This window comes from Protopterus annectens, chromosome 14.part0 (assembly GCF_019279795.1).
Source record: "Protopterus annectens isolate FY-2018-M chromosome 14.part0, PAN1.0, whole genome shotgun sequence".
In the NCBI taxonomy this organism is placed as follows: Eukaryota; Metazoa; Chordata; order Ceratodontiformes; family Protopteridae; genus Protopterus; species Protopterus annectens.
The window spans coordinates 359354003-359376544 of NC_056748.1; the positions used below are offsets into that span (position 1 = coordinate 359354003).

Consider the following 22542-nt stretch of genomic DNA (forward strand, 5'->3'; position numbering starts at 1 on the left):
TATTCTGTGTATAGGACTTCTTCAGAGAAACAATGCATAAAAATGAAAAACAGTAAATGTGTCAGTTTAAATAGTTAGAAGCACGTGGTACCATACAGGGGAATTGTTTAGAACCAATCGGTAATTACTAAAAGCCTGTAACAGCCTATAGATTCAAAAAATAATAAATGTAGACCAATAACAACAGGGTAATGAAGAACAAAGTTCGTGGAGGCAATAAAGAAACTAGTTACGAAAAAATAATAAAAAATAAATAAAAAAATAAATAATTAAATAAAACGAAACACTATTAGAAAATAAATAAATAAATAAATAAATAAAAAAGTAGAAATTAAGTCAACAGTTAAACGGTAACCAAAATAATTAATGTGTGCTAGTATGCTGAGTAAGACAGGGTTGGTTAAACAAATGTCCAAGCATTACGGATGCATTACATGAACTCAGACTTTTCACAAGAAAACTCAACCTGAAGATCTGGCATCACAACCATAGCGATAAAGAAAGTGAAGAATCAGATTCAGACTCGGATTACAGTCATAATTACCACCCCACTGTGAAAAACAAGAGTCTGTTCAGCCCTACTTTAAATCAACACATACAAACCATACACCACACAATACATACATCGTCCGACCCACACTACAACAAACAAAACACACACAAACACAAAAACACAAACAAACCTACACTACATGTAAGCAGGGGGGCAAGCCCCCATGCACCCCCCACACCCCCCTAATTGTATATACTAACTCTGAGATCGCACAGACACAAAAAGGAAACACACCCACACATTTCACAGTCTCTCGCACACATACAAACATCACACATATACATACATCCACACATTCAGACACACTCAAACTCCCACACATAACCCTTACAAAACACTCAGTTACCTTCAATTGTACCTACATCCATACACGATACACTCCCAACGCTGCACATCACGTACCATAAGCCATAACTGCGATTATGCACTTTCGCGATTTTCAGTTTTCGACTTTATGATTTCGAAATACTAAAATTCGGTATTTCAGTATTCTGAAATTATAAAGTGAACCCATACACACACACACACACACGCAGACAAATAGAGATTATGTATAAATACACACGCATATGAAGTGGAGTTAGAATGGTCATGGTAGTAGTGTAAATGCGAATGACTATTTTCCCCAGCTATTAGAATGCAGCCATAGTATCCCAGAGCTGCTCCAAAAGTACAGACTCCACACTTATCTAACGGATAAACCTTTGTGATCAGCAGTACGTTGAGCCCCTGCAGGCCTTAAAGGGGAAAAAGAAGAAGAGTGGCTGCCCTCCTTAACCAGGTCTTGGTAGATACAGCAGAGGGCCAATGGCAAAGAATACATAAGATATTAAAACTCTCCCTGCAAGACAAGAATTCCTCAATTTGGTTACTTCCTTGAATGCTTTTAGTATAAGAGATCTGCAAGTTAGAGCAGAACAATATGAGGCCAAAATCATATATATGAAAAATAAACTGGACAAGCTTAAAAATCCCCACAGATAAAATAATCTTCACCTCCTTAGCTAAAGACAAGGTGTAGAAGGTCAAGACATCAGAATCTTTCTTGAAAAACTGAAAAAGTATTTCCTACCCTATCAAAGGATCATTAAAAATTGATTGACGGGAGCCCATAGACTGTTTCGTGTATCTTCCCTCCAATAAAACTACCGCACCATATTCTCTTTAGGCTGCTAAACTGTGTGTACAAAGAGCTATTATTGTGGTTAGTTAAAGAGAAGAAAGAATTTTAACTCTTGGAACACATAGTTAAACTGATCCAGGAGTTTCACAGAATGTACTAACTGAACATAAAACGTGTGCTGAAGTTAGAGCCTTCTGTTACAAAAACTTCTCACCCAACATACTTCAACTTCCTATCTGACCTTCTGATGAAATATGAAAATAAGAAGCATGAACTCACTATAATGCACCAGGCAATGCCAGTCTTAAAAAGTAAAATTACAAAGGAGAATCTACCAAATTTGTCCAAGCAGTCCAGCTCTAAACACTGTAAAGCCTCTAACAAAATAGCAAACATGCCACAGACTACTTCAACACACACTTCTAACATAGTTTTTAATAAATAACCAAGAACTTCATCAGAACTTATATTCACTCACAAAGTCCTGTGACAAATCAGCTGACATGAACTTTTTAGAAAGCTAATTAATTAAAATGCATATGAAACATATGTAAATCATGTATCATTGTTTACAAAAATAAAAAAAAATGATAATACTAAAAATACACAAGGTTTTTGGTTGCGCTTGTATATTTATGTAGCTCTGATGAAGTTCTTGGTTGCGCTTGCATTGTGATATATATATGTATATATATATATATATATATATATATATATATATATATATATATATATATATATATATATATATATTTATATACACACACATATATATATATATATATATATATATATACACACACACACACACACACACACACACACACACACACACACACACACACACACCATATTTGATGTCAAATTGTTATCAGTATGGGAAGTTCTTATGATATGGAGTAGTGTTGTCAAACTGTACCTTTCATGCTTAATTTGGCTACTCTAAAAATATTACCATCACAATTATTTTGGTACAATGTCTGTGTCAGTTCACATGTAACTAACTACAGAATCTGTACAATAGAGAGCAGACCGATTTTTATTTTCCTATAAAGTGTACCACTGTATACCATTTTTATAGGAGAGTTATCCATGCATCTCATCTCACTCGGTTTTAGTAATATTTAGGTTAGTACAGCGTTTACTGTTATATTTGTTGATCTTTGTACTAATGTTTGTTTTTGTTATTTCACATTGCACAGTTCCTTCTCACTCCCTCTCTCTAGTATGTGTGTGTGTGTGTGTGTGTGTGTGTGTGTGTGTGTGTGTGTGTGTGTGTGTGTGTGTGTGTGTGTGTGTGTGCGCGCGTCTGCGCGTGTGTGTGTGTGTGTCTATATCACACACACACACACACACACACACACACACACACACACACACACACACACACACACACATATAACAATCCCAAAGAAAAGGTGCTTTGATAAGTGAGATAACATTTATTTTAGCCACTAGCATTATAGAATTATGAGTATTTCAGACATGTATCACTGATGAATCTTAAATTTTGCTGCCACGTGGTAATTCTCACAGGTATGACTGGAAATATTCATGTTAATGACTACTAAACTGATACTGCCTTGGTGAGCTCCAACCATATATGACTAATCTTTACATTTTGGACAGTTAAGAAAATTATGTTTTTTCATTTGATGGTAATGGAGGTAATATGTGGTTTATGTCTCTGCTAATCTCCTTTACAATACTATTTATGCACACTGTTATGCACTGCATGGGGTTCAAGTATTTTGGATTTCAAATGTAATTACAGAGTGTCTTGTGCCTTTGCTTTGTGTTTTACTATAGCCTTCTTATGGTTCAGGGTGATTACAGCAGCATGTGGATGTTGTTGTGGCTTATTTTTGTGATTGTTTTTCTCCCAATACTATTTTATTATTTAATTATTTATTTATCTATCTATTTAACATTTGTTTACCGGGAAAGTCAAACTGGGTCAGAAATTGCCTGTTTTCAGCTGAGGCCCAGGGAGAAAAGCTCCACAATCACTACATTTCAAAAAACAAATACAGATATTTTCAATCACAAAGTATCACATTACATTATAAAATAGCAAATACAAACATTTAAAATCACAAGTATCATGTTACACTATAAAACATAAGACTGAAAAAAATGTTGTAATGACAAAAGGATAGGACACATGTTTCACAGCAGAGTGCAATGAAAAACAACAACTTGAGCTGGAGAATAGGTGAGGAAAAATTCAATAGTCATATTATTTGTTAAATAGATTAGTATGTGGTGAATGAGACCTGAGACAATTGTAATACTATATTTAAAGAGATGTCAGAGATTACATTATTAGAGGAAGTGAGCTGGAATTAAGTGATGTCTTAGTATGAGATACAGTAGGTATTCATATTATGGTTATAGAAGGAAGAAGGGTAGAGGGAAAAAGATTATAAGAAGAGTGCAGGGTAGGGTGTCTTCAGGTAGCTTAGGAGAGTGAGGACGAAAGAGGTAGAGGAAAGGTGTGCAGAGGTTAATTAAATAAGGTAAGGAAGTTGGGAAAACAAAAGGAGTAGAGCAGGAGGCTGGAGAGGATTCTGAGTGAGATCTAGGTTGAAAGGGGTGAGTGAAGTATAGTGAGTAAGTCCAACCAGGATTGGCACAGGAGCAGATATTCTTTTATGTAGCATTTAAAGGTGAGTAGGTTAGAAATAGTTCTGGTGGTTAGAGGCAAGGAGTTCCATTTTTTGCTACTGTGTATGAGTTTTGGCTTTGTCCAGGGGATTTACTTAATTTATTTATGGTGAGAAGTTGTTTGTCTTCCAATGTAAGAGCTCCTTTTGGAAAATACATATTGATTAAAGGGGTAAGAGCTAGGCAGGATAATGGTTTGTGTATGATTTTATACATTGCTATAAGATGAATGTAAGAGAGGTGGTGGGGGAGTTCCAGCCAGCTAAGGGTATGCAGAACTTTGCAGTGCTGGGTAAAGGAGGATGAATTAGTAGCAAACTTGGCAATTTTGTTTTTTTATGGGTGATTATAAATTGGTTAGAATTGGTGCTCTATAGACTAGTGAGGGCAGAAGGTATGTTTTGGCTAGAGTAATTTTTGTGTGCGCTCAACAAATGATTGTTTCTGTATAACATGCCTAGTTTTGATGGGTTTTCTTAATATTACTTTGGATGTGGAGGCCAAATTTAAGATCATTATCTATTATGACTCCTAATAGTTTGATATGCTGGACTAACTCGATTTCAGTGCCATTTTCTGAAAAGATTTTGAAAGCTGCTTTGTTAGGGTTGTGAGATTGGGGGGTAAACAGGAAGAGTTTTTTGTGGGGGGGGGGTGAGTAGGAGTTGTGCCATTCTAAGCCAGGTGTCAATAGAGATAACAGCTTGTTGAGTGATTTATTGGAGGTGAATTAAGGTGTTTGAAGAGCAGATGATGGTAGAGTCATCTGCATACTGAATCAAGGTGCCTTCACAAGAAGATGACTTATTATTATTATTACTGATAAAAATATTGAAAAGTAGAGGGCCAAGGATGGATCCTTGGTGGACTCATGTGGAAGTTGGAAGGTATGTGTAGAAGGATCCTTGCTATTTTACAGTTTGTTGCCTTTTGGCAAGGTAGCTAGAGAACCATTGACTGGAAGGAGATGCTAGACCCAGGGTAGAAAATTGATTGAAGAGTTTACTGTGAGAGACCATGTCAAAGGCTTTTGATAGATCTAGAAATATTCCAGATACAAGTTTATTAGAGTTATGAGCTTCATTGACACTGTCCATAAATGACAGTAATGCAGTAGAAGTATTGTGGTCTATCCATAATCCATGTTGCATATTGGTGATTAGCTTATTTTGTAAGAAATAGCGGAGAAATTGTTGATGAATACATCTTTAAAACATTTTAGATAGTGGAGACAGGATGCTATGGGATGGAAATTTGTAATGTCAGTGGAATTACCTCCTTTATGTATGAGAGTTAATGTGTGCCATTTTCCACAAGTTAGGGACACAGGATTCTGTTATTGATCTATTAATAAGAATGCTGACTGGATATGCTATTGCATCTACAGCTAGATTTAAGTATTCTGGGGGTAGGTTGTTGCCTGTGGAAGAACAAGGTTTTAGTTTATGTAAAAGCTTTTTTATGAGAGTTATACAAACTGGTTGAAAGGTAAAGTGGGTGGAGTTATCTGCATGTGTATTGGAGATGTTGCAGATAAGTGAGTTTTGTGAAGGAAATGTGGTAGGATCTAAGGTAGGGGAAGTTGGCTGTGTAGAAGGGGGGGTGTCAGTTGAGTTTGAGGTTAAGTTGGAAGTATGTATTGAAATAGGTAGCTGTTTGAAGAGGGCAAATGTCTGTGTATGGGTTGGGATTCTTTTTTGTACCTGGGCTGGTGAGAGAGGATATGGAGGACCAGAATGTTTTAGGGTTGTTTTTATGACTATCTTGTAGCTGAGTATAATAAGATTTTTTATTTCTATTAACTTGTTGCTTGACTTGGTTTCATAGCTGTCTCAGCAGTTGCCAATTTTTATAATTTTTTTTTTATTTTTTTGCCAGTTAATCCATGCTTTGTCTCTACCACTCATAAGAGTTTACATTGCTTGTTGAGCCATGGGGTACAGCTGTTTTTAATTATTTTTGTATGCTGTGGGGCTAAGGTGTTAAGATTTAGAAACTGTGCATTGAACTACTCAACTGCATCACTTAAGGGGAGTCTGTTTAGGATGGACCAGTTAACTGTATTCAGAGATTCAATGAAAGACTCCCTGGAGAGTTTGGAAAGATTACGGGTAGTTTTGAGCTTATGTTCCCTTTGTTAGTTGTGCAATACTCCTGTGGGTATAAGCTGGCAGGTGATCACTTAGTGGATCAGGGTAGATACCCGAGGAGGTAAAATTAGATGGGTTGGTAACCAGTATCCAATCCAGGATAGGTTGTTGTGAGTTATTTTGCCATGTCTTGGTGTATTAATAAGATGAGTAAATCCAAAGATGTTCATGCTGTTGATCACTGAATTTTCAGATAAGGACTGTCAATTAGTTTACATCACCCAGGAGGATAATTTCATTTGTGATTGTATCTGTTTTCCAGGATAGTATTTTTTAAGTACTGGAAAGTTTTGTCCTGGGGGGATTATAGCATGGCAATGCATATGCTCTTGGTACTAATAAGTTTTAGGAATAACATTAGAATTTCTGCTTTTCCAAAAGTTGGACTTGTGCCTGTATATGGAGTTACTGTGAGCATATTTGGAAAATGTATAGCTATTCTGTCTGCCTCTTTTATGAGTTCTATTAATCCTAACCATATTATAACCAGGGGGTAGTATTTCAGCTTCTATTATTTCAGGCTTTAGCCAGGGCTCCACTGTGGTTAGGATGTCTAGGTTGTGTTGAGTCATCCATGCATGAAAATCTGTGGTTTTGTTGCATATGGTCCTAATGTTTAGAGTGATTATTTTTAAACTTTTATGGTATAATTTATGGTTTGGGGTTTGAGTGGGACCTGAATTGGGGTGGCTGTCACCACACTGATGTATGGTGGAGAAAGAAGGCTTGTTTATTATGGCATTTTTAGCAAAGATGGGTAGAAGCATTAACTTTACATTGAAGCTGACATTTTTAGTATTTTGGGGTTACTACAGTGGAATGGAGTTACGGAAAATAAGCCTGAAGAGATTTTTGAGTAGCTAGTAGGACGATGGTTGATAGGTATAGATGAAGTAATGTTTCAGGTGTATTTATTTATTACTAGTACTGGTGGTGACGTTAGGAATCAGAGGAGGAGGAAGAATAAGGTAATACAGGAAGGAAATAGCATGGTGAGTGTTTTAAAATCTTGCAGTATGGATGGTAAGGCAATGAGCAGTGATAATAGAGTGGAGAACAGGCAGATTCTGATGGGGAGGGAGCACAGTGAGATTTGTGAAGGAATATAGAACAGAAGTGGGTAGAGAAAGTATAAAGAGAACTGTCTGTGAGTGGATAGAAGGTTAGATACAGGATAGGAGGGTGAGTAGAGGAGTTGGAGTAAGTGAGGTATAAGTGTAGATGTAGTGGAGGTAGTGGGATTTGTGGGGAGGGCAGGGGAGCAGAGTGAAGCCCAAGCATAGCAAGGGCTGAACGAAGTGGGCTGATCCACAGCGGAGTACGTACCAGGAGAACTATCTACAAAAACTGCAGCAAAACAGGAGGCAAGACAAACCTAAAGACTGCAAGACAAGCTGCTAAATTGCTGTTAACATACACCTAAGTTAACTGCAAAAGGCAGTATTGCAGTGACTTTAGCTTGAAATAATGCTGTAGTAGTAGGAGAACAACTGAGATGAGGGAGGACCAATCAGATACTTCAATGGTATGCAGTTACACCCCCCCCCCCCAACATATGATTTACCACCAAAAACAAACAATCAGTGAGGTAGAATGTTTATGGATACAAAGACACGGTCTGCTTTCACAAACTGTGAGTAATACTGCAAAAATCAGTACACTTCAGGTTTTCATAAAGCTGTCTCCATGTCCTGAAATCTGACTCAAGGAGGATAGAAAAACTGGAAAATAGAAATTTAGCATTATTTGTTAAACATGGATTATTCTTTCACCACCCCCACTAGACAGATCATAAAAAAGCAACTTCCCTGAATATAAACAGCAAAGATACAGAGCAAATAGTTTTCTGGCAAATAATAATGTCTAGCTTGACTGCATATTTACTAAATAGCAAATAAGCTGTAGATATAGCTTGTTTCTGTATACGTATTTCACTTACAGCAGCAACACAGAAGATGGAGGAAAAACAATATAACTTAACAATGAAGAAATTGTTAGGAAGAGAGCAGACAAAAGTGATGCAACAGATAACCTTAGACAGTGAAGAAAGAGAGAGAGCTTTGCTAGGAGAAGACTAACTTAACAGTCAGTCCTGGGACCTGCACATTTAAATATATTATCTCAGCAGCACTACAAGAATATTGCCCTCAGTTTATACAATACTTAGTCTGATGGGACAGAAGAATCAAATAAAAGAGAAAGGAGGAGGTTTCAATGGATTCTATGTGGGGTATACAGAAGTTTGGGAGTTAGGTACCTAAACAGTGTGAGCAAACGGTAATGGCAGAATTCTGGGGTTATTTGTTAATATTTGATAAAACACACAGGGTTGCACAAGAGTTTGTTTAATAACGTTTGTTGGCTGTGGTTCCAAGTATATCATTGTTTTTGTTTCTGAGAATACAGGAGAAACCCTGTTTCAGACAGCAAACAGCTTAAAGTCAACAGAAAAAACTCAACCCTTAAGTTCTAAAACAAGATAATTATGACTGAAGCAGAGATTCTGAAGGCTCATGTAATTCTGACAACTTCCAAACATTCATCTCAAGTTAGCCAATACTTACGTGGCCAAATTAATCCAAATCCATACTTTCCAGAATGTGTCTAACCAAATTAAGAAACAATTTTGAGGGGTAGTCATTTTTTTTTTAATTTCTGTCAAATAATTATATAATTACTATTCAACCACATGCGGAACTAGCAATTCAAGCTTCCACTGATTCAGATGTAGACTATGGATCACCAATACGTCTACATGTGTGTAAATGAAAAATATGTAACAAAGCACGATGATTCCAAGGTGAAACTGACTAACAAACTGGATAGGTAGGAATATGTAGGAAGCTGGTGCTATAATGAGAGTTAAAGGGACAATCTAGTAGCAGGTGGAAAAGGAATTCTTTTGCATGGAAGAACACAAAGAAGGTAAAAATAGGGAACAAGCCCTTTAAAATAAGATGCCTGCAGCCAATTAATGGAAAGCAACACTACACCTGTACCTCTTGAAGGCCAGAGAAGCTGCAGTATGGCAGAAAACATAGTTCTAAAGTCCAGAGGAGACAGGAGTATTTTGTCTAAGGAGGGACACACCAAGGCCAGAGCTATGGTAACTAAGACTGGAAGCCTGGTTGAGGACAGTACTGCCACTGGAAGTACTAGTAGCCAAGAGCCAGAGTTGTTTGACTGGAGAACTGTCACAAACAGGATTTGTGTTACACAGACTTCCGATTGTTTAAACACAAAGGTACTGATAAAGGACTTTGAGTTTCCGTCACTGAAGTCCTGATTAGATGAGATTTTGAACTGACTGTTGTGTGCAGTTCCGATAAAGAGAAGCTATTTGATTTTTCCACCAAGCACTACCTTTTGGTTCTTGTTTTAGCAAAGTTAGACCATTTTTAACACTTTTAATTCATCCAAACAAAAACACTGTTTTCATAAAAAGTGTTTCTGTTTTTGGATATGCTAAGGAGCCTTCACAAGATCAGTGATTCAGGCCGATTACAAAAGGATGCAGCTCAGCAGAATTGATAGAATCTATGTCTATCTAATATATTTTAAACTTTGTCCAGAAAGTTGATGGCCTAAAAGACAGCAAATTTATAACAATGAATAAAACTGTGAGGAATGGTACAAGAAAAAAAAAAGACTACTGGAATGCTTTACACACAGAAACAGTTTAAGCATACAGTCATGAAGTAACGTAAAAATGATCTTCTTTCAAATTAAAAATAACTGAACCACCTAACTGACTGGAAGTTAAGAAAATGAAAAATAAGACATAATATGTTTCTATATTAGAGTAAGCGTAAAAGTCAGCTATTCAATTATTCCACAAGGAAATCATCATCTTAAGAAATGAGAAAGGGAGACAAAAACATTCACGTCACTTATGCAACTGGTCACCAGGCATGGCAGGGCAGTAAAATAGACTAAATAAACCACTGATCATTTTTCCTATTAATTTTTTCTAGCATACTGTGGCAGGAAATGTTATATTCCTTAACTAATTTATGCCATTTTCTCTAGTCTACCTTTATATCACCAAAGCTTTTAAGGCACGACACTTGCAAAACTGCACACATCAGATCAAGAAGAATGGCTGTACAGCTCTACTAATTGATTAAGTACTATCACCACAACAGCCTTAGTTAACCCTAGTCCATTAAAAGGTGGTATATCACTATGCTAAAGCGGCTTTCACCTCATAGTAATCACACGACATGAGAAATGTAACTGGCCTACAACTCGTCCCGCCTTTGTTTAAGAGCATTGTTAAACTTTACTATACATTTTCTTCAAGAGAAAAGGAAATGAATGCGGTCCAAACCCTACTGTGCAAATGCATAAAGTCTACAAGACTCATAGTATTCTACAACAGAGAGTAATGGGAGAATTTATTAATACATGTACCAGCACAACAAAAATGCAATATACTCTCCACAACAGGAAAGAGTGTTTTTTTTTTTTCCTGTAAAAATACACAGTGAATTTCTGGCTTTTTGTCTTTTTCTGAAAAGATTTCAAACCTGCATAAAGGTGATTCCCTGCTGGGTGAGGAAAGTAAACCTATGGGTTTTTTTTGTCTGTGAGTGATAGAACTGCTTTCTGTTTTACCCGCTCCATTTTGTTTTCTGTTTTAAGAAATCTGCTTGGTCTGGTGTTTCTGTTCTACATTTGAGATAGACACAAATTATGTAAGCTGCACGTTTCACATGTTTTTTCGTTGGCTGATTTTTTTCTTGAGTGATACTTAAAAAAAATAGAGTGAAAAAACGTGTAACTATCAGGTCTCTTTCTTCAAGGAAGAAAGTTAGTATGTTAAAAAAGAGACAACAGTACAGAACTCGAAAAGACTGTAATCAGCAACTTCATAAAGGACCATCAGCCCACATTCCAATATGACCACGTAAATGAAACCCTTCACATCAGACACAGAGAAAGAGACAGACAAATGAATTCTAGAGATTACTACTGCAACATAAGCAACAAAGAAATGGGGTTAATCTGCTTTTGTTAAGTAACAAGGAACATGTGCTTCATTTCAAATATAACCCAGAATAAAATACACAAAAATGAGTTAATGATCATTGTACAGACAATATGTCTATAATAGAAAAGCTAACATTGGAAGGCCCTTGTCAGAAATGTATAGACAATGAAGAGACAGGCAGGCTAAATTAAAACAAGCCAGACCATAATAATGATTTATGAGGTTTAACTAAACAAGATTAAGCAACATTATTAAATGCAATAAATAAAGTGAATAAACAGAGACCCACTGCATGTAAACTAAAGATAAGAATGAAAATGAAATAGCAGTAAGAAGCAAAACAGGGCACTGCAGAAAGGAAGCAGATATAAATGTATCATAAGTAATATTAAACATTATGGAAGCAGGTATGAGTAATACACTGAAAATAGAAGCAGAACAGATGGAATACAGGGAAGGAACTAGTAAAAGGCAGGTGAGCAAGTGACAGAAAGGAAGTGATACGCGTGTAAGCAGAAATAAAAGAAAGGCATGATTCAGGAAGGCTAGGTGCAAGATTGAAATCAGTTTAGGTTTTTCAAAGCAGATCTCAAATGCAAGAACTAGTAGGCAGGGAAAAGAATTCAAACACCTAGAAGATGTAAGAAAAAATTACACAGCTGCAACAATTGGCTTACAGTGGGGAAGAGATACCAGAGGGCTAATGCTAAACATTAGACTACAGGGATTGTATCTAAGAACTCTTAACAGAATGGCAGAATTGTCTGGAGATCTACATCAGTAAGTGAAATGAGATCACTGCTGAGAAGGTCCAGTTGGGCAAGCAGGTGGCAAACTGTTCTACAGATGACACAACGCAGATACATGGATGGGGGGTACAAGACTTGCAGTAACAAAGTGACAAGTAAGCAGGTAGCAAATTGTTGTACAGATGACACAACGCAAATACATGGGCTACAAGACTGTCAGTAACAAAGTGATAAATATGCAGTTGGCAAACTGTTGTACAGATGACACAAAGCAGATACAAGGATGGGGGGCTACAAGACTGGCAGTAACAAAGTCACGAACAAGCAGGTGGCAAACTTGTACAGAAGACACAACGCAGATACATGGATGGGGGTACAAGACTTGCAGTAACAAAGTGACAAGTAAGCAGGTAGCAAACTGTTATACAGATGACACAACACAGGCACACAGATGTGTTAGTATGAGTCTTGCAATAACAAAGTGGCAAATGTTGCCAAAGTTGAACCACCCTTTAGGAATCACAGATTTGGCGAGCTGGTTAATAAACGTAACCAATGGGTAGCTAATATAAAGTCATTAGTTATGCTAAACTTGTCACAGAAGACAAGGGGTTCAAGCTTACCAAATGCAGAAGCAATCTTACTGTTACCAAACCCAGAAAATATATAGCACATGTGATATAAATAGTCTAAATACTTCATCTCATACAGATGTTAAACTCTGCTTATCTCCACTGGCACAATCCTTCACCACCTCCTACAGCCTTTCCTACCTATGCCTTCTCCTCCTCTCATCAGCACTCTCTTGAGAATTTTTTTCTGGTTTTCTCACACAGAAGTATGATGTCCTCATATCACCTATGAATTATCAGTCAGTCCTTATGGTGGTGCTGTGGTAGCATTGTCGTCTCACAGTAAGACGTTGTCCTGTTTGATTCTCAGCTAGAGCGTCTTCTGTGTGGAGACATGCGTGAATGGGCGTACCTTCGTTGAAGGTTGTGCATCAGGGCTGGCAACTCGGCATGTAAAAATCTACTGCCAATCATTAGCGGACTGGAGTTCCGCTGTGGCGACCCCTAACCGGGAAAAGCTGAAAGACACAACAACAACAGCTAGTTATTTGTTTTTGTTTATCTGGGAAGTCTGACTGGGCCATGCAAGACCCCTCTTCAGTGGAGGCACAGGGAGAAAAGCTCCACAAAGAAAAAAAAATACTATTAGTACACATCAAAGTTCCAAAATTGTGCAAGTATGAGCGATAGTATACATAACAATATTATGGAAGCTGCTCATATTAGTATAAAAAGGAAGGTAAGGAGACAGGATAAAAACAGGTGCTGACAATACATCTTGAATAAGAGTAAGGAAAGGTGTATCTATGTTTGTGGGAGAATGGTGATGAAACATAGAAGGGGTATGGTACCATGTGATGATGTGGGAAGAAAAACAGTTGTTGAAATGGTTAGCCAGGGGAACATTCAGAGATGCAAAGCCAGAAGTTTAGGAGGTGGGATTTAAGGTTATCTTTAAAACGCTTTGACAGTAATACTTGTCAGAGTGCTACAGGAAGATTATTCTGGACTTTACATAAGTAGATAAATGGTAAGGAGTCATCATTAGTGTTGTATGACCTCATGGCTGTGGCAAGGAAGGAATCACTGGAATGGAGAGACTTAGAGAGAGTGTACCACTGCAAAACAGATTTAATGGCTGGGCATTTGTTTGGATGGTTAAAGATATTTTATGCAACCTTGAGCTGGGAGAAGGAAAAAGAATTGGGAATTCCATCCAGTTTAACTTCTTTGGGACCAAGCAGTTTTGTGATTTAGTGTTCATTTCTGTGGCAAATTTAACTGTTTTGCTGTAACACTGTTCCACTTTATTTAATTGAGCTGACTGCATATTTATGAGAAGAGGTAAGGCATAAAGAAGGCTAGATAAAAAGGTAGCTTGTTGCTGTGGCTTTATGGAAATGCTGTGTCATGTAGTTTAAGGTGTTGCAAATAAAATCTGTTTTTTTGGTTATTTTTACATAACTTTGATGCTATTAGACTTCAGTTCACCATCAATAAAAGTACCCATTAGCTGGTGGATATTTCAAGGTGGGTATTGCTGGAAGACATAAATTTAAAGCTGATTTTATCTGCATGGCATGACTTGGGGTGGATAGCATTTATCTGGTTTTATTGAAGGTGAGCAGCAACTGTGTCTGTTGTAGCCATGATTCCACTTAGCTAAATGATTGCTGTGTGATATTTTGCAGAGCACTGATGTTCTAGGCTTTGCAAATTAGAGTTGAATAATCAGCATATTAGACTAATTAAGAATGGACAGAAGCTGAGAGAGGGTTGTTAATGCTTGAACAAGTTTTGGAACTGTCATTTTATACATTGCGTTCAATCAGATAAGTATTTTAAACAAAGACAAAGTGTGTGTCGAGAAGCTAGGTTTAGGCAGTATTTGTAGAGGTTTATGATGAGAAACAGTGTCTAAAGCCTTGGAGATGACTAGGAAAGTAGATGAGACAAAGTTGTCTGCATTTCTGCCTTGAATGATTGTACTGAGAAAGGATAATAATGCTGTAAGTCTGCTGTGAGTAGACCAAAAGCCATCAAGTGAGGAGAAGAGGATATTATTGTTTAAGACGTAGTGAAGAAGTTGTGTGTAAGTGCATTTTACCAGGATTTTTTGACAGGAGTAAAAGGATAGCATCTGGGTAGAAACTGGCTAGTTGTATGGATTGGTTGGTACTTAAGTTAGTATTTAACAGAGTTAATAACATGGGAGTTAAAAGTATGGGCAGTTTCAGGAACTGTCAGGATGTGTGTAGGGTTGGGCCGAGAGCTTTTACCTGATTTTATTAGCTTGTTAACAGATGTCCACATGTTGTTTTGGGTGTAGGAGATATAGCAATTGTCTGTAGGTCTGTATGTTGATTATGTCTCGTCTAAACAGACAGATTTAAGGCAAGAACAATTATACTGTTTGAGAGAGCTGATAAATTAATTGTGATGGAAACTGTTTCAACTACAAACATAACTGTAGCAGGATTGACGTTTGTGTTCTGCTGATCTATGGTATATGTGGGTTGGTGGTCACTTATAAAAGCTGTGATGGAATTTTTAAGCAAGTATCCTGTCTGGGTAGTTGGTTATGATCTAAACTAAGGTTGAATGTTTGTTGGAATTTTTGTTAAATCTGGTAGGATTGTTGACCATCTGTGGGAAATTAAAGAGATTTAAGGAACTTGAACCATTGTTGAATTCACCCAGGATAAGTGTTTCAGAGGTGATTTTTGAAGCTACCCAATATAGAATGCCTTCAACTCATCCACCCACCATATTCAAAAAATACTTTGTGCTACAATGAAAAGAATATGTGGAATAAAATAGTGTTGCTCCTCTGCTGACAACATGGTTCTGAAATGAAGGTTAGGACACCCAATGTAACTTGGACCTTTCACAATATTATTTTTCCACTTTGCCCTGGCACATGACATACTGACATGCATCATCTCTCTACAGCAGTGTAAACTTTATTAAAAAAGGACCAGTACCAGATCTTCTACCCTGCCTCAGTGTATCTAGCATTTTATCACCTACACTAACAAGGTACATCCCAGGCTAAAACCACGCCTAGTTCTGCCTCTCCCTACCCACCCAATTAACACAGACTACCACAGGGTGCTGGATTTTCTATAGCGCCCTCTGTTTATCAACATCCCACTTGGTGTTTCACACCTCATCAATGATAATGAAGCATTCTTCTTTGCTTCCTGTAACAGCTGTAAGATAACTGACTTTGCCATTGAGGAATGTTATTCCCTATGCAGCATGCTCAACACTGAATGTTGTTAAAAAAGTCTAAGCTATAAGACTAACACATTCACTATGATTTTCCAATGTTGTTCCCTACTTTGTTTTTACATATAAGAATATCTGCTGTATACTCAAATTATTCTTTACTTTCTTCCCAACATGTTCTATTTTATCTCAGAAATTAATTAACAGCTTTATTATATCACCACAGGAAATGATTCAGTCACCCAGCCTTGAAGAATCCCATTTTACATATACATGATTAAGGTCACCCCTTTTACTTTCAAAACCCCAAGACCCACTTCTACCAAAATCACAGTGCTCAGCAGCTTACGCTACCACCTTGAGAAACTGTAATACAAAGCTGTTAAATGCCATCCCAACTCCAGTATATGCATTCCGGATCTCAAATCCTGTTTCAGTGAATCATACCCATATCATAACCAAAACAAATCACAGTCCATCACCAGCAGTTTTGGCTTCACCATTCCTTTACCTGTATTTAGCATCAACAAACAACAACTCATTGCAATGGCAGAACTTCACTGCTTACTACACACCCACTTCATTAACTAACCTCCAATATGCATCTTCTAAATTCGGTATTAGTTATTTCAAATGATTATTTAATTAATTGGGTTATTTGAGCAGCTCCTGCCCAGTCCATGTTTTTCCTATGGTCACCCATTTGCTAACTTTTCTTTGGACAGCATTCCATGCATTACACTGTTTTTCAATGCCAACATCAACAATTGTCCACAGGAGACCAGGCCTTCCACAACGTCTTGGTACTGTAATATAATTTATCTATAAACTGCAAAACTTCTTATAGGTTCATAGGTGTGTACTAGGCTAATGGCCCTGGAGCCTTTACAAACCTAGCTCATAGAAGTGCCCTGGCATCGTGCCACCCGACGTTAGTTCCCACTGCCTCTATCAAGTAAAGCCACTGGAGTGATCCCCGGGGTGAACTTTCTATTTCCCATCCACTCATCAAAATTTCTCTTGAAGAGGTCCAGTGAGGTGCTCTGCTCGACATGTATGGGAAGTCTATTCCATAGCATGGATAGTCTCTGGATTATGAGCCTGTCCCTCCAGTATGTTCTGTTAATTGTGGTAATGAAGTTGAGGTCTCTGGAGCATGTGGTGTGGAGGACTGGGATTTCTTTAGATGTAGCACTTCTAACAGAGCTGGGTCAGACATGGCTTTGTAAGTCAAGCAGAGATCACCTCTTAGTAGACAATATGAGACAGAGAATAGCTGGAGTTTTTTGAGTCTGTCCATGTAGGACATGTGTTTAAGGCCCAGGATCCTCTTCATGAGGTACTTTTGTGGCCTTTCCAGCTGTTGCATGTGTCTAGTGAGGTACATGCCAAATGGGGCATTATACTTGATTTCCCTAATGAGGGCCTCTTTCTTCCTGGATGCAAAACCCTTGGTAATGAGATGTGCCACATAGAAGGCCTTTCTGACCACAGTGGCAATGTGGTGGTCAAGAGAGAAGTTGCTGTCAACCTGTGTCCCCAGATCTCTTATAATGCCTTCTGTGTTCAGTGGGCTCCCATCGATGTGGTAATTAGTGGGAACTGAGTTTTTCCCAAAGGGGATGACACTGCAGTATTTTGGCATTCTTATGCACAATTTGTTTATTTCACATCTTACTCATTCTACACAAGCTAAAAAAGCAACAAAACCACAAACTGTAGTAAAAGCCACAAAAGTTCAACAGCTTACAAACCCCAGTATGTTCAGAACAACAAGATGCAAATCTCCAGAAAATGCTGAATAATGGATAGAACCATTAAAAACCTCAAGCTGATGAAGATTTGTGGTAAAACAAAATGAAAGTGCTTGTCTTATTTTAAATAACTTTTATTAAAGAGGTTTTTAAAGGTCATATCAACTATTCAGCATTTTCTGGAGATCTGCATCTTATTCATTCTGCCTGACTTTGTTACTTATTTTGCATGTTCCTGTACAGCCTTATTTTTCTTACATATACTCCTAAACAATAAATACAGTTACCAGAGTGCGCAATGGTTGGGGTCTTGTGGCACATGGTGAATGTGTCACACCCACATGGGTGGTACAAAACATCATAGTCATGCATGTTGGTCCCTGACAGCATGTGCCATAAGATCAGGATACACTGTATATCATGGACATAAGTCAGCAAAGCATCTGGTTTCTCTGAAGTAGGAACTTGTGTTCTTGGCTGGAACTTCATCTTCTACACATTAAACTAAATAACTTCCATAATTCTGACCAGCTGCATTTTCTGACTGTCAAACTGTTGATAATCTTTTTTTTAGATTCCCAAAGTTTTTCATTTCCTTGATTTTTGATTTGTTTTATGTCTCATGTTTTCGTTATTTGAGTTATCCTCATTTTGTATTTTATCCATTTCCTCTGCCACATACTAAAAAAATGTTTGAAAAGCTCTACCATGTATTTAATGTATTAACCTGTTCTATTATTTTTTGGAAAACTTAGTATGGTGCTGTTTTTTTGGACTCACTGTCCTTATTTATCTATGTAGTACTGCTAATACAAGCCCTAAACTTTGTTGTATAAATCAATGTAATAAATCCTGCTCATCAAGTTAATGTTGTAAAGCATCTCTTTTATATGCCTTGCATACATACCTAGGTCATGGCTTTAGAAGCTTTACTCTGGATCAGTACATCTCCTTAGTCACATTGGGTATAAATTTTCTTTTACAGCTGGTACATTCATACTTTTTTCTTGCTAGCTCTTCCTTTGTAGAAGTACATTTTTCTGCTGACTTTCCACATTTTTGTATCAGAATTTTACTTTTTGACTACCAAGAGGGGCAGTTTTCAGACACATTTTTCTATTCATTTGCGCTATACTTACTGTATCGGTGTCACTCTCTGGTCACCACAGAACTTTTGCTTTATACCGCACATTCCCTTATTAAATTACGTATTCTAAACTAAGCAACTATGTATCTAGGTTTTCACTCAGCAAAGAAGAAGAAAGTAGTAGAGCAGACAATTGCCATTACGTAACAATATACAAAACTTTTTTCATAAATTTGCTGTGCATTTATTAATTTATGTATTTATTTAGTTTAAGTGTTCATTTTCCATTTTTACCTACTGCTTCCTTCTTCAAATGCAATATTTCCTTTCTTACTGGCTCTCTCAGTATAGTTAGCATACAGCTGCATTAAATGGGTCTAATAATGGGCCATTTTTTTCTTACAGTGTCAGTCATTGCATATAATACCCAAGTTAGAAAGGTCAGTAGGAATACATGTACATATACTATACTATATAAACTGAGAAATGATATCCAAGTAAGCCTGGTGCACTGAAAAGTCCTATGATATGAAAGCAAAATTGTCCTTATAATATATGACTAGGCAGATTTTGCCTGGTGGAAAACAAATACTAATCCAGCAATATAAATGTAATAAGAAATACAAACATGTTTCAGTACACATAAGGTAATCTAGGTGCATGTTCTTCCTTATTTTGACTCTATTTATGTGAATAATAGGCCAGCACCAGCTGTTCACACACGTGCACATCATGTGACCACTGAGTGCCCTATTAGCAGAGGTGGCAGCAAAGCCAACTGAGTATCTAGAAACAGAACACAATTGAACATATGCAGATACTTCAACATCTTTCAAAAATAATGATCATCTTGACAGATGCATTACATTACAAAATCAGAGATTTTCAGCTGCTATTTTATTAAATAAAAGTACTTTAAAGCCTTGTGTTAGCTGCCTTGCAATACTAAATCTCAGAGCTTCAAAACCAAAATAAAATTGTCTTTAAATTCAAAATACAAATCATCGAATCATGTTCCGAATGACACTCTGTTGATGATACACTAGTAGTTCAGACTGAAAGATTAATAAAAAAAATCTGTATTTAACCGTTATGAATGACGACTCTAAAATATTATTTAATAAAAACTGTCAAGTGAAAGAGTTCGATCCCAGTAGACAGAACTTTTTGTGAGAGGATGAATGAACATGAACTGCTGTGTAATGAACTTCACCATGGCAATATAATTTATTTCATAAGCTTAGTGTTTTACTTACCAATCTTTTCTATTACAGTACTTATAACAGGCAACCCATTGCTTTAATCATTGGTCATAACATTAGTTGTAATCATACTGTTCATTAAAGCTATATCAGCTTAATGTCTTTTTATTTCACATTTCCACAATCAAAAATATTAACTCTGTTCCTTAACTTGTTGTATATCCGTTATCACTACAGGCTATGTACTGTCAGGATCATAACTAATGCTAATACCTTTTTAGTACAAACATATAATCAATCATACATGTGCTTTTTCTGCATTTGAAGTTACCATTCCTAAAAAGCTGTATTGTTCCTGCTTCTAGTGATTGCAATGTAAAATATGATTCTTAGGCCTTAGCCCTAGAAATACATGAATACAACAAAGGACAAGAAACAGGCAGAACTCAATACATTTTATACAGCAAGATGCAGCATAACTCGATATAGCTAACCTGTCATAAAATGTACAGATTGTAATTAATTACAAGAAACCATGCATACTGATTTTTGATGCAACTGATTTTCACAACATCTTGTTTATTGCATGCAATAATAAACGACCACTATAGGTTCGAAAAACCTCAGATGGTATCTACTGTGACATAGATTGCAGTTACCAGCTATGTTGAAAGACAAAAACATTTCCATCGAAGTGCCCTGCTCTCTGTTCAATTTTATCAAACCTGACAACATCTGTACATATGATTCTAATGAGTGCGCGCACGCACACACATACATGATGCATACGTGTGTCATTCATTACAATACATATATATTGTGGAGTTGCTCACCTTCCTCGCGCTTCCCAACACACTAAGTATGCCATATATTCAAGCACAGCCAGAATCAACATCAAAATACTCAATGCGGCGATTAAGAAACAGACAGCCCATTAAAACCGACTGAATCAATGCTTAGAAAATGCCGCTGTTGCGGACAACAGCATCCTGTTGCTACTCACAATGCACACTAACATAATCTGCCTTTGATGCCTAGTGCAACAAGGCAATTAAAAACAGCATATTTTTCACAAGAATGCAATATATTTGTAAGGTAGCTGGAAAACATAAAATGTCATTTTGGCAGTCTGATAATAATGAACTGCAAATCTGGCACTGGTTGTACACTTAGTATTCTAGTATGGTATATAGCCTGTAGCTTTGGTCAATATTACACCGTCCAGTGATAGGGAAAAACGCACTGCATTTAACCGAATACTTGTACTGCAAAGATCCAAATAAAATGGTGCTACAGATGCAGTAGCTAACAAACGCATAAAGCCTGTAGTGAAAGTAGTGCATTTAATAGAACAGGAAATAAAAAACAGTATTTCTTTGTTTTCGCCACACAGCAAAATCCTGCACAATATTTATGCAGACTGTAAATACAGCACATAGGGGAGTACCCCCGGATCACACGGTTGCACATCCTGTGGAAGTGTGTGCAGAAAACCAATAGCTTGCTTTCAACAAAGCCGCGTCTGCAAATGCAGTATATTACAAAAAATTTCTTTGGAAACGTATAGCCTCACGTCAAGGGAAATACATCATCCCTACCCTCTTACCTTCTCTAGCTTTCAGTAAGACAGTATTGGCTACAATGTTCTCCAGCTCCATTGACAGTAGCAGAACTGCACAGCACTGCAGTGAGCTGTATTTTCTGGAACTGCTGGTTTGTCAGTATGCAATTAAGGAAAAGAGTTCTCGCTCCCTTTTTTCCTTTTCCCCCTTTTGTCCGTAAGTTTCCCCTTCACTATGGAGAAGTTGGTGCTTCCACACCAAGCAATTTCACTGTCGCTCTCTGTCACTCCATTCTCCTCCCCTCCACCTCTAAGCTGGTTTTATGTTTCAGATGCTGCTGCTGCCTCCCTCTCGGGGGGTGTGGTGCAGCATAGCTCGCGCACAATCAAGAGCATGCGCATTTTCTCGAGTCCGAGCAAGAAAAATTCAGATTTTTGGGGAAAGTGTTCATACCTAGTGCCTTGTGGGATTTGTAGTTTGATTTATTAGTTCTTTCTGATGGATTCTAAAGTAAAAGTTTCAAATAGCCTGTGGCTGACGTTCACCCAACATTATAAACATTAGTACGCAGTGACAGTGTTTATTTTTCATTTTGTTAACCGGGTGGGTGGACTCTGGTCAACTTGGCCCTTTTCATGGTTAAAGCTATTCTGTCCCCAACATCCTTTTTTATGATCCTGCCAATATTTCACAATGACTATTTGTCACACTCTTGAACAAGAGACCAAAGTATATCGCGCTGGGTGCCTTGTAAAGGAGTCACATACCTTTCAAAATTGTCTACATTCTTGACGAATTTTATACCTGTCAATCTCTTAGAGCAAAAAATCTGAACAAAGTCATAAATAAAAGTGGAACAAAGGCTCAAACGTAGGGACACTTTTTAAATGTTGTTCTTG

At 37.3% G+C, this 22542-nt stretch overlaps 1 protein-coding gene across 1 annotated transcript in view; it reads right to left on the bottom strand.

The window, feature by feature from the left end:
- The window catches only part of GRK5 (G protein-coupled receptor kinase 5), a 1993659-nt gene extending 1971653 nt beyond the window's left edge, over positions 1 to 22006 (bottom strand). Inside the window, exon 1 of the mRNA XM_044056079.1 lies at positions 21688 to 22006. Coding sequence (XP_043912014.1) covers positions 21688 to 21739 — 52 coding nt within the window. The 5' untranslated portion in view covers positions 21740 to 22006. The remainder of the gene's footprint in view (positions 1 to 21687) is intronic.
- Positions 22007 to 22542: the final 536 nt, after the last annotated feature.